Raw genomic sequence first — 14020 nt, 5'->3', positions numbered from 1 at the left:
GAGGTAAATCAAAGATCCCTTTACCCAAAGGAATGTACTGGAAACCAGAGTTTTATTTAACAAATGTACCAGCAAATGAAGACTCTTCGATTTACGGCAGCGGTAAGCACCAGCATGGGGAACGTATAAAGGATTGGTGAAGGTTATTCCAGTCGGAAGTTATAAGACCAAATGTAATATTGACACTACATCATATCCTTATGATATTCATACTTGTATGTTTCGATTTGTTGTGTCAAACCACGACTCTTCAGATCTGATACTCAATTCTCCAAAAACCGGTGTTTATCTAAGTTGTTTAAAAGAACATGGTGAATGGGAAATTAAAAACTTTAATGCACAGATGTTGCATGTAAAAGAAAATCACATAGCAGATGTAACATTTCCAATGTTTCAAACATCATTGTATTTGAAAAGAAAACCAACCTTTGAAATCATTACTGCATTCGCTCCTTTAACGCTTATGTCTTGTCTAAATATGGCAACTTGTTTTATAAGACCTGAATCTGGTGAAAGATTATCATTTGCAATAACATTATATTTATCATTGGTCTTAACTGCACCAGCAGTAACTGAAACGATTCCAAAAAATTCTCTGAAAATGCCCTACTTTTCGTACCAAGTTCTAACGATAAATTGTATCAATACCGTTGGAGTTTTATGGAGTATATTCATTGTACATTTTTTCAAATAATTCGAGGATGCAACATCGTCTTCCGGCATTTCTTGTGAAAATGGTCATGAAACGGAGACAGAAAAATCTAAATTTTGAAATTGTAAGAGAAAAGTCTAGATTATCAATGACGTCATTTGAACACGCAGAGAAGAATGAAAAAAAATATCAAAGCAGAGAATGCAGAAAGAATGCCTTTAAATGAATGGACAAGAAGTGGCAGAGGCTCTTGATGTAATTTATTTCTGGGTTGTCATGCTTTGTTTAATTGTATTAAATGCTTTATTTGGAATACTTCTTTTCACAAATTGGTAGCTCGTGATAATTTTAGATTGATACCATACGATTTCTTATTGCTTTTTCTGCGTACATATTTTGTAGTTTGTGCATAATATGCATGCATTGCGTAAGGAATTCGTTTAATAAAAGTTTGCATTGTTAGAATTTCTTCCTACCTTTAGTAAACTCTTTTCTTTATAGCAAGTACTTCAATTGTAAATAAATTTTAACTAAATTCTTCTACTGTATGTTTGTATTTATAATGCTGTTGATATTTTCTATGTTGATGATGTATATTTTAGTGATATATTTAGTAATATTTAACAGAATTATACCATAATGTTTCTTTCATAGTTAAAAAGGTAGAAATTAAAACATATTATTTTCATAAGGCTTTTGTATTTACACCGTCATTATTAATTATGACAGTCTATTTATTTAATATATTTATGTATTTTGTTTCTGTATTCATAGGAAATAATTTGATATCTAAGAAACTGTATAAGACGTTGAATCAAATATATTAAACATACAACAATTTCGACATTATGAAAATTCAACGTATCAAGTTAATGACTTAAAATATACTTGAAATGCTCTGTTAGTAGAGTATGAACCTTACATATATTTTTTATCCTACATTCTATGAATATGTCCTCGTACATCAATTTCAGTCATTCTGGAAGAGATTCCTTAACACCGTATGCATACGTTTGTCTAAACAATAGAAGATGTAGATACACCGCAAAACATTTTTTTTTAAATATAAAGTAGTGTACTGGGCAAGATGTACTTTTTATATTTATAATTTCTATTCCAATCATCAAACTTTTGGATGTTTTATGTCACATAATCAAAATAATAATATTCCTTTTTTGGCTTGCGGCCACGGCCGCAAGCCATTTGTTTTGGAAAAGTTGTTCCGGTTAGGTGGTTTCCTGCTTACATTTGTAAATGCATGATTGAACGGAAACCAGTCTATGTTTCCGCTGCAATCGTGTCAATCGCATCTTTTCGGCCCTTTCCGTCACTCTTTGTATTAATGATAATAGCCGAGGGGGTTCCGATTGCAATCGTGACAATTCGGGCGATTCCGTCATACTGCGGAATCAGACGAAGTAATGTTACGGAAATCTAAGCTATTTTAAATACTACGGTAATCATAAATAGGATTTCTATTTTTACTTGATTTATCGGTTTAAAGCGTAAGTAGAATGAAGAAATAAATTCTAAACGAAATTGTTCCGTTTCAATTCTTTTTCAAGTTTCTTTTCTTTTCTGACGCAAAAGTCAGTTTCTTTTATAATTGGTTTTGGTCTTTATTAGTTTTATACAATAGAGAATGGTTACTGTAGCAGTATTTAGTTATATTTAGATCTACTGAGTCTTTTATTTAAACGTAGAGTTTAAACGTCTTGGTGAGGTAATCTAAAAATAGCCTATGCATATCATTAACCTTACCACGTGCTGATCTACAGATGATGGCACAACTGAGCAAGCCTTTTTTTTAAAGGAAACTTTATTGTTTAATGTTGTTGAAAAACATACATTAAATTTTAGATAAATGATTGAACTCATTATATAAATGAGTTAGAAAACAAAACCTGTTCGGGGACAGCGCACTCTACTTTTCTGCCTTAGATAGTAAATAAAGGCAACATAGAAAACAACAACAAGGGGGCATGAATGTCGATGACGGTTTTTGAGAAACAGGGAAATATTCTATTTAACATAGGAAATAATTAAGTCTATTTTGGGGGTATATTCAAATATTCGCGCTATATGAATTCGCGGAAATGACTGCCCATATCATTAATTCGCGTAGACCTCTCAGGTTAAAACTTAAATGGAAATTACTCTTTAAGTTTTTAGAATGGTGTAAAATACGGACGAATGCAGATGATGTTACGAATAAACAAAAACAGTAACTTTCAACATCTGGTGTCAAACAATAGCTATTGTACAGACCAAAGACATTATCTAGCGGGAGGATTATGGCAAACAAAAGAATGCCCGTTAACACGCATGATTTGTTCACAGTTTTACAAAGTTATAAATCAGTTTGCTAGTGTATCATTGTTTGTCATACATGTTTGCACAATGTCATTGCATCAAGCTAATTGTTTTATAGTTTGCGTCTTAAATTTCTTGACATCTGATCAGATCATTTTTTTGTTTTTCTAAACAAACAATACAAACAACACAAACATAATAGATTTTAACAGAATGTTTTGTACGGATACATGTATTTTACTTTATCAAGAAATAATTATTCTACGTGTAAAGACAATTTACTTACTATGTTGAAATTTATATAAGACAATCTTGACCGGACACCCTAAATGTATTGATTATGATATGTGTTTGTTAGTTCTTTTTTATTATTATATTGTTGGACCTTAATTAGCATCAATACTGTTAAGGTCATTTAACGGCTTGTCAGCTTTACTGGCGGAGGAATACCTTACGTTGCAGTTTAGGAACTAGATAGGTCTGCTAAATTGTCTAATCTTATGATGACACTGCCGGAACTAAGGTCAATGTGGCTGAATTGCAAATATCAACATGGCCAATGCAAAAGATGTAAAATTCTGATAAATCATTTATGAATGATGATCTTAAAACTGAGTTACGTGGTCAAATTGATTATACATAATAAGCTTTCTAAGTTTGAAGGTAAATTGTACAACGAAACATTTATTAGCAAATAAATACATTCACAAATATGCAGGCAAGAAGCAGGTTTTTGTAGACGATTTAAGAAAATTATGTTTTTATAACCGCTTACCTACTTCTGACTCCGGCCAAAACGATGACATGCAAACAAGCGATGAAATATATAGGAATTATTGTTACTAGTAATGCAATGTGTTAAATACACTATAAGCATATACAAATATTTTAATCAGGGAACTAAAATAACCGTCCCCATAGGTATATAGGTCGAATGTCATGTAGTATCTTTACACAGCAAATAGTAAATTCAAGTTCAACTTAAAATGAACTATGTATGTAAAACATGTATTAACTGTTTTCTTTATCAAGTAAGATATGAAATGTTAATTATCAAATGTTGATGGATTTTAAGGTTATAAAACACATATATTGCATAGTGTTTTTGTGGAATTTGCTATGAATATATAAAGCTTCGCCTGCATTTAAAAGCTTTCAAATTGTATTTTTCTTTCTTGTATAAGGATTATTCTATACTTGTAGTGTGTATTGTAATACATAACAATAATACTTTGCACGATTTTTTGATGTAGATATGCATGAATAGCTCCATTTTATCACTTCAGAAGCTCTCATCTAAAGTTATCGCAATTTTTATAAAGGTAGTCGTTAACCACTGCTGTAAAAAGGTTCAATTTTTTAACAGTACTGTAATGAATCGCCTTTTTATTTCATCTGGTTTCCCAGAACCATGTACGCAATAAGTTTGGTCAGTGTCATTTTAGTAAACCATTTAAATACTTTACAAAATATTTGTAGGTTTTTACAGCGCATTGAAAAAAACAACAAAACAACAAAACATACAAAAAACAGCAACAAAAATTGTCCGTTCTACAAAAAAATAACAACAAAAAACATTTTGACATGGGGATTGGGAAGAATTACTTATTCGGTATACATTTTCCAACGCAGACGATCGAATCATTTTCCTCGCAAGGCAACAGATTATCCTCATATTTGTACCGTGATATTGTCACTGCCAGGGTGGCTCAGAATGTATAATAGAATTTGGTAAAAATGATAACTTTGTACTTATTATGGTAAGCTTTTCTTCTGAAATACTTAAAAGGTTCCAAACTATATTGGTGTGCGCATAGATTCAACTATACATGAACAAAAATAGCTTGTTTAAGAACTAAACTATTTATCGGTAGTGTTAATAGATTATTATACTAAGAACAAAATAGCTTACTACCAGTGCTTTAAGTGGTTTTATTAAACTAGTTTTCTTTAAAACCATTCTTTAAAAGAAGTAGTACATTATGATAGTGTAATGTTTTACCTGCTAGAGACTATTTTAAGCAGCAAGCTTTATGATTCGTGCTTATTTCATAAAAAGTTTGAAAAGCAATAAAGACATTAATTTTTTTCAGACAAAAAAAGTAATTTACACATAATAAACATTACTTTAAACACTTTAAGTTTACGTTTACCAAAAAATGTCAAAATATGCAAAAAATAGACATTACTGCTTAAGTAACGAAGTAGAAATATAGTGATTATACAATAAAATATCAGCCTGGTTACTTAGATTGTAAACATATTAAATTCCCTTAATATCTTAGTATCTTTTTCTCAAGTTTGACTTTCTTGAAATTATTTCGCTCATCTTGAGACATGTAGCTTTAAATGAACATGCTGTTGAATATTGTAAAATATGTAAATATCATCAGTTATAAATAAACAACTGTAAAAACATATTTTTCCCGCTCTGTTGGTAAACAGAGAGAAAAGGAAACACCGCCAATAAAGGACAAGGATAATAAATACACAACCAATTACTTTCAGTAATTCATGTATAAATCATTTACAGCCCCATGACAAACAGGTATCGCCATCAGGGTCATGTGAATGTTCGACCACCTAATGTGTAAAAGAGTTCATTCAAATGTTAAAGGATTCAAGTATAAATACTTTTCATTAATGATCTTGTAAATAGATAAAAGATATCCAACTGTTTTTTCTTTCTATAAGTTTGTAGCTAATCAACATCACAGGACCGCTTCTACGTCACATGCCGCATTGTTTATTCTGTGTTTACTTTTGAAATATTAGCACAATAATTGGAAAAATGGCACTACCATTTACTAATGTGCTGGTTTTCCTTTATTCATTCTTATCTTGACTTTGAGAAGACAATAGTGTGTTGATGGGGAATATTTGTATCTTGTACGCTATTTGCTTTTAATATGGCTTTGTTTTGTATAATATGTGTCAGGACATAACCACGAGCCAAATAATTATTTCAACAATACAAATAGCGTGTCTACAAAACAGAATATAATAGCAACAATTTTTGATACATTTAATTTGTAATTTCAAGATAAATGATATTTTTGGAATAAATAGTAAATGTCGAAGAAAGAAAAGAGCTCTTTTAAAATATTACATTATTACAATACTTGTGTTACTTTTATAATCATACTTAAGACTTACTGAAGAGATAAAAAGAAAGTGTTCAAGTTTATCTTTATTCATCAAAACAAACTTAAAGACAATAATTCTATCTCTTGGAGAAGACAGGAACACAGAATTGAGAAACAGTTTGAAACCACTGTGAAAATGCTGGACAATACAAAACATACCGAAAAAAGCTGAGACAATGCATAATAATTGTTTTCAAAAAGTGCTTGAAAAGAAATGCTGTAAATGCATTAAATGGTTAGCGTGCATGAGGAAAACTATATGAAAAAGATTGACATCAATGAAGGACATGTGTCTCTAATTCGGAAATGTTTAGTTACTGAGGAATAAAACTGGAAAAGACTTTACAACACTTGACATAAGTAGCTATGTTCAGTGAGATTATCGGGACGTTTATATCTTGCGTATACTTTATCGTCACCTTAGTTCAAATCGTCCCTTTATGGCTAATGATTAAATGTAAACGGATACCATTCAAAATAAAATGTACAAACATAAGTTTTCTTGCCAGCGACTTAGTAATTTCATTATGTATAGGGATAAATCAGCTTGCAATGTTCGCCTCTCCAAGTATCTCTGTACATGCTGTAAGAATAACGATAATTCGGACTTGCCAAACGGTGTATTGGGCAACGTTAACCCATATAGCAGCAGATAGAGCAGTGTCAGTCATCTCACCATTACGTTACAATTACTTACTTACGAACAAACACGTCAAAATATGGACACTTCTCAACTGGACAATACCTATCATTATGACTTGTTTGTCATTGATTTACATCGTGAAAAACGGAGAACACTCATGCGAGTCAAACACCAACTTTCTGCTGTGTGCATACGCAGTTCAGTTGTCACAGTTAATTCTCTCTGTTATTTTCTGTCTCGTGTTTATTTCAGGCACAAGTTACAACCGTTTTCCTTCTTCACATGAACAGAAGAAACTTTAATACATATTCTTCGAAATTTATCGGTATCGTTCGAAGAACACAATGTCACCTTGGGCATCCTGCATAGCTTTTATTCAATTGCACCCTTAGTAAATCAATGCGGAGTTAAACTCTTTCAGTTACAAAGCTTGTGTATCCTGCAATTCAAAATAATTGTTGAACGAGAGCGTACTCAAAATGATATTACCCTCTCATTATCCATCTGCTCAAATAGAAAAATCTTTAATAATAAATCAGTTTCGTCTGAATAAAGATTCGCGCAACAACGTTTCTTTTCTGAATTTAGAAATGTCAACAGATGGTCTAACCTACCCAAGGTCTTCCAAAGGTATTTTGCCTAAGTAAATTCAGGAGAAAGTGATATTAAATTTTTTAGAAAAATATTACATAATTTGGCATTTAATTTAAACGCCTAGTACATAACGTCAAAATAATTTCATGTGTGCACTCACACATATATTTAATTTAATATTTTAAATAATAACTGCATTGTTTCTTTCCCCGATCTCAAACCTTTGAATTATATGAAGGCGTATGAAATTTTTGATTTTTTTTCATGTTTAAGAAGTACTTGAAGAGAGAATATACGTCATTGTCAACGAGTTGTATGGCGGTATATATAATCAACAAAAGACTTATTAGAAAATCGTTTAGATATTTTTATTAAAAATGTTTGCTTGTGAAGAAATCTGTTCTGTATTTGGTTGAAAATCAGAGGAGTTCGTCAGTACAGAACAAAACACCAGTGATTAAAATACATGTATAGAAAAACAAATTATATAGCACTGTTATTTGTTTGTTTTCATTTTTTTTCTCTTTTTTATTTTGTGGCTAGGCAAACCGAACGATCTATCTTTTTCTATATGATGAAAAATAGAAAAAAAGTGTTCAGTGAACAATTCATCATGTTTATTGAAGGCAGGAATTCAAAATATTCTAAAAATAAGTAACGAACATTGAAAATGTTGATCATCTTTCATTGCATGTTATGCTTATAGAGTAAGTTGTCATTTTATAAAAGACTTTTCTAGATATCTGTAATAGTATTAAATAAATTATTTTTTATTGTCGAATAGGCATTTTTTATGATTGCATTTCATGGAAAACAACGATTTTCTTTATCTTCCATAATTAGTTATAACAATGAGCTAGACGTTATAAAATTAAACACATTATTGTATTCAATAAGTGCTTTGCATACACAGAGTTGCTGTATAATGTCTAATGGTTTAAACATATTTTCACTTGCTTCAAAATTGCTTATAATTGTCATACAAAATGGAAAAAAAATCGTTTAAGCGACAGCAAATACTGTTGTGAAAGCACTTGTCAAAATGTTAAATGATGTATTAATACAGCCCTCTTTCTAATATGTCATTGTGCAATTAAAAAACAGGCACTAAGTGCCTTATAGAGATTGTAAAATGTTACAACGTACTACACTTTAGTGCTGTTATATTTTTCCAGTCCTTCTATCATTGATTCATTGATCGATCGAGTACCGTTTACCGATGCGTCCAGGGCTTAAAAGGGCTGATGAACTTTTCTGTCATCCTTCATGAACATACTCTATCAAACTGAGTCTGTTCGCAATAGTTAATTAATAATCTATATTAAATTTAATTTAATCTTGCAGAGAGAAAGAGCAGAGAACTTGCTGGGATCCGCTCTTGCTTTTATTTCCGCGTGTTTACCCATCTCTCTGTCACAGTGATGAAGAATAATGGTACTTAAATATCGCAAATACAATTCAGGGGGTTTCCTAATTTTGATATACCGTGGTTAGCTTTTACAATTAAGGGTACTTTGTATATTATCTCTATCAAATTAGTTGGGTTTATAAACAACGATATTGATAAAAGCATACAGTAAAGACTGTTTACAGTGACCTTCGATGGGAGAAAAGAAAAAAGGTCATTATAGACAGGGAGTCATTGTGGACAGTCTCTACATAGTTCGGATATATGAACATATCATACCAATATTTTGTTGAAAAGCAGGATAGTATCATACTAAGGGTTTAATTATATTTTTATTGATATTAAACATATCAAATATCATTTATAAAAAAACAAGAGAGTATTAAAATTGCATGTATAATTGGTTAAGATTATAAACTACACCATAACACTAGTATTTAAAAGTTATATATCCATTAAAGTGTAATTTATATTGATAAATCTGTTTGTAAAAAAATGTTTAATATCAATTTTACTAATGAGATGTTACTGTAGAGACATTTAATTTTGTATAATCAGCCTGTTACTTTTCGGAGTTCAATGTATTAATAAAACATAAGATACAAATCTTCACATATTTTCTACAGATAAGTGCTCCGAAAAAAATCAACAATCGAGGTTTCAAACATAACCACACCTTTAAGACGTTTGGCATTGTTTATCTTTACTCGCCAAAACACCGCAGTAATCATGTATATGCAGGTGTCTTTAATCATTCTATCGGCGAAAATTGATTGAATCTGTCGCCATTTTGTGTAATTGTCAACAAACAGCCACAGTGTATTAGCGTGTCGCCGATTGGTCAATGCAAACTGCCGTTGATACAACGCGCGTTCTGATTCGTCAATCGCATGAATACGTAATGACTATGAACTCTTGCCTTGCGGCGTGTATTAAACTTTGTTGATGTTGACACGCGTTCTTAATTAGCGGATTAACTGTAATTGGTTGTAATTGAGAGGTAAACAAATTATTAACAGACCTAGCGGCGTAAATAAGTATGACGAAAAATCATAGAAATCGGGCGCCTTCAAAATCTCTTTGGCAAAGTCGCTGATCCGAAGGCAACTTCTTCGCCAAAGTCGTCACCTAGTCCAAGCCTTGCTCCCCTTGCAAAAGTTGCTGTTCACGGCTCAAATACCGTAACGGGTGAATAAATCATGGTCGTTGTACGGACTAGACAGGGAGTCGCTACATAAAGACCATTTATATAGTAAATACTGTTCGGCGCACCTAACTATGGTCACTAAAGACAGAACGTCGCTATATACAGGGGGTCGCTAAGACAGTCTTTACTGTACCTCATTCGGACAAAACGTGCTTGTTTAGAATCATTAATGTCAGGTGGTATCACCACCTGAATTTGGTTAAATGGAAATATTGTGACTGATTTTCAGAGCTGATGCTATTTTTTTTCGTAAGACCCTCAATTGTTATGAACCGATAAAAGTTTCATTGCAATATTTATTCAAAATATAGCATTGAATATTAAAAAAAACAACACAAAAACGGCATCTGAAAATTATCGTTTCAAAAGACAATTATTATTAATATAGCCCAAACATCGAAGTCGTTTAATCATTGGGGTTTTATAGCAAAGAAAACATTTTTGTATGTATTCAATATTGATGCGAAGGGAATATGAGGATAGGAATACTCATTACAAAAAATCAAATAACATTATCAAAATAAAGACCATCGTCCCATTTATAAGCTTTTTAAAAAGAAGACAATATCAAGGAACTATACTGAGGTCCAAAAACATAATTCTTACGTAGCTCAATTACAAAAGAAGATGATATGCAAATTATATATAATTAGATTGAAAGCATATTTTTACGCCATTCTTAGCCTGATTTGAGCAACAGCGTCGAAACGCTTTTCATCTTTTGGGTATAATTATTCTGGAATAAAAGAACCAAGCTAGTGATCTTTAAGTTTGCGCAAAAGTAATTTGTTCAGACGTACATCAAATGGTACGAAAAAAATCCTGTTTCGTGATATCGAAAGACTTCTGTGGATTCCCTTTAAAATTCCAAGCGTTTCTGTGATAATTGACTGTTAAATATAAACGCTTTGTGTCAAATTTGCCACAAATATTTTCGATTTAAACGAAACATCTCAAATGATATCATTTAATCGTGTTGGCAAAACAAAGTTTTATTAACTATATGTCTGGAAAATCAGTAAACAATAATCAATGGTTTGAGTAAAATTATTAATGATGCTAGCATTTTATGAAATTGAATTTATAAAATTGTTTAAAATAGAATAATCTATCAGTAGGATATTTGTTATTATATAGATACATTTGTGTTGTTTTTGTTGTTGCGTGTTTGATTGTTTTTCTATAATTTATGTAATATATGTTTTACTATAGACATGAACAGTTTTTGACTCTGTTTTACAATGTTTTATTAAAGCCGATTTCAACATAATTTTTGACATATACCCCTAACCGGCTCTCCTGGATTATCAGCATCCAATGACCAATTTTCCGCAAGTTACCGACTTCCAATGAAAAAGCGATGAGAGATAAACGACCAGTCGACTCACTTGGCTAAGAGAGCGTGTTTCTTACGATAAGAACACTACTCCCTGATGCATCTAACTGAACCAACTTTTGTACAAAAATGCACTGTATATGACATTTGCTAAAATAATACAAATAATGATCATCCAAAGGTAAATTGTATCAAGAACTTCAGCCACATCTTGCCCAGTTATGTTAGCAGATTGTAGTTCATTACATACTCCTTCCTTTTGAGGAGTGGTGTCACCATCACTAATATCCGTACCCTCAACAGGCAATATCGAAACAGCTGATTCTTCTACAGGAATCATTGTAGAATTATTTTTACTTTTCTTTCTCCGTTTCATAATCATTCTTAGTAGAAAGTTGGCAGATATCTAGCAGCCGCAGATTTACTCGCACAATTAACAATGAATATGCTCCATAAAACGCCAACCGTGTTGATGATATTAACCGTAAGCAGTTGATACGAAATCATCGGCATTTTTAATGAATTTCTAGGTATTGTCTCTGTTAATGATGTTGCTGCAAAAACTAATGCTAAATATAGCGTTATTGCAAACGTTGTCCTTTCACCGGATTCAGGGCGAACAAAACAAGTTGCAATATTTAGAAATAACATAAATATGATAGGTGTAAGTGAATTTATCAATTCAAATGTAGACCTTCTTTGTAACAAAAACGATGACTGATACATTGGTATAGCCACATTGTCTATGTTTTTCTCTTTTACCAGCATTACATTTGTATCTGTACTCTTAACTTCCCATTCACCATTTTCTTTGAAATCACTAAAATGAATATCGGGTGAAGGAGAAGATATCACAAGTTCTGTAGAGTCATGATTTGACACGATGAACTGAAAATAACACGAGTGCATATCATAAGGATAAAATGTTGTGTCAACAATACATTTCGTCTTGTAACTGCCTGCTGCAATGATCATTACTATCCCTTGGTAAGTGGCCCATGCGGGATAGAATCCGCTCCCATAAATTGAAGTGTCCTCATTTGCCGGTCCGTCTGTTAAGGAAATCTCTGGTTTCCAATACTTATCTTTGGGCAACTGTATTTTTTCTCTACCTCCAAAAAGAGCAGGGTCCCAAGTCAACATTTCATCAGTCCATTTTATTTCGAAATATCCAGTTATTAGAAGCTCACCTGACGAGATGTCAAGATTTTCAATGCTTTTTACATACTGTGTAAAGTTTACCTACAAAAGGTCATGGAAAAAAAATTGTGAGAATTTGTAATTCAGTAGCTGACGATACATACAATATACACATATCTAAGATATTAGTAATGTTAAACATACAAACTTAACTTACAACCCTGCATTTGCATTCTTAAACATATATTTAAATTTTGCTCTCGGATTTATAGATTTTTCTCATATATTTGTATTTGTATGTCTATAGAATTAAACGATTGGAATTATGAATGTACTGTTGTATTTGTACTTGAACTATTAGTGGCCGACTGGGTAAAATCAAGAGAAAAATTGTAACGAATTAACGAATTTGGACATTTGTTTTTGCATATATATCGCAATTACACTCGGACGGAAAATTATTTAAAATTGGAAAAATGTAACAAACAATAAAATACCTATATACAATAAACTTACTCAGGACTTAAGAATATATTTTTTCCAGCAAAGCCGGGGGTAAAATTATTACAAATTTTTTTACAGTTACAGCTTATCTATTGTGATCGGTAGTGTACCGTAAAGCTATCATGGTAAATGATTTTTTCGGGGGAATAGCCTGGAAAAACCCATATTTGCAGAGTTTCAGATAACCAGATGACTTTGTTTTGTTTTTCGAGTATCATTCTGATAATTGTATATATTTTATAATGATGTTTTAATGTTTCGATTTTATGTGTTTACAACTTAATGGAAATAATTTGTACACCTTAAATTAAGCTTTTTTATAGATTTGTTACAAGTATAGACAAAGCCGTCAACTGAATTTTTATAAATAATTAAGAACAGGTCAAAGACTATGACGATTAAGACCTAGACAAATTACTAGCGTCGCACTTTCGAAGACATTATTAAAAATAAGTTCATGTTGCATAGAGGGAAATAAAAAAGTAATGAGAAAAAAATAGTAGCACACAATATACAATATAATTACCTGAATTACGTGACTTTGGTTTTCTAAAGGTCTCAGATATTTGTTATATCTTGTCTCATTGAAAAGATGTCCTAGTAAAGAGTCCATTTCAGTGTATGTTTGTCCAAGCGATGTCTCAAGAGCTTTTAATATTACCATTAACAATGTTATTTTATCCATAGTTAACATGCAGTGATAAGTCAAACTCTAGGATTGCTCCGTCTACTGCTTAGAAATAAAAAACAACCCTTAATTAAGTTGATTTTCACAACTCATAACCGCTTATAAATTACATCCAATGACATGTTTATGCAGACCATTCTCTAGAACTAATTTCATCTGTATTACATACTGGTGACGAACAACCCAGAGTTAACTATTGATTGTAGTAATATCCGTTGTACCTGTTTCACCACTCAAATAATTATGAGTCAATATAAAATGGTAGTTGTAGCTTTATTTGCAAGCTACTGATATTGCCTTGTTTTATATTCCATAGAAGTAAAGAAAGTCATTTATGTTGTTAAAATTGGCTGATAGAACTGTCTATATAACGCGATAATTTCCGAAGT

At 31.6% G+C, this 14020-nt stretch overlaps 1 protein-coding gene across 1 annotated transcript; it reads right to left on the bottom strand.

Annotated features, from left to right (window-relative positions):
- Window positions 1-10781: 10781 nt before the first annotated feature.
- LOC132748649 (neuronal acetylcholine receptor subunit beta-3-like) lies at window positions 10782-13661 on the bottom strand. Its single transcript, XM_060738257.1, has 2 exons — window positions 13470-13661; window positions 10782-12541 (listed from the first exon to the last, which is right to left on the bottom strand). Exons 1-2 carry the CDS (start codon window positions 13635-13637, stop codon window positions 11684-11686), a joined length of 1026 nt encoding a protein of 341 aa, XP_060594240.1. The 5' UTR covers window positions 13638-13661; the 3' UTR covers window positions 10782-11683.
- Between the last annotated feature and the right edge of the window lie 359 nt (window positions 13662-14020).

Source organism: Ruditapes philippinarum, unplaced genomic scaffold, assembly GCF_026571515.1.
Source record: "Ruditapes philippinarum isolate M1 unplaced genomic scaffold, ASM2657151v2 ctg6940_1_1_1_1, whole genome shotgun sequence".
NCBI lineage: Eukaryota > Metazoa > Mollusca > Bivalvia > Venerida > Veneridae > Ruditapes > Ruditapes philippinarum.
The sequence above is the reverse complement of the archived record's forward strand: the minus strand, read 5'-3'. Positions and strand labels throughout refer to the sequence as shown.

Bases quoted from the DNA above. Each gene is read 5' to 3' on its own strand.
- LOC132748649 (XM_060738257.1), bottom strand. From the start codon at position 13,637: ATGTTAACTATGGATAAAATAACATTGTTAATGGTAATATTAAAAGCT. The intron at 12,542-13,469 runs GTAATTATATTG...GACCTTTTGTAG, and splicing joins ACCAAAGTCACGTAATTCAG to GTAAACTTTACACAGTATGT.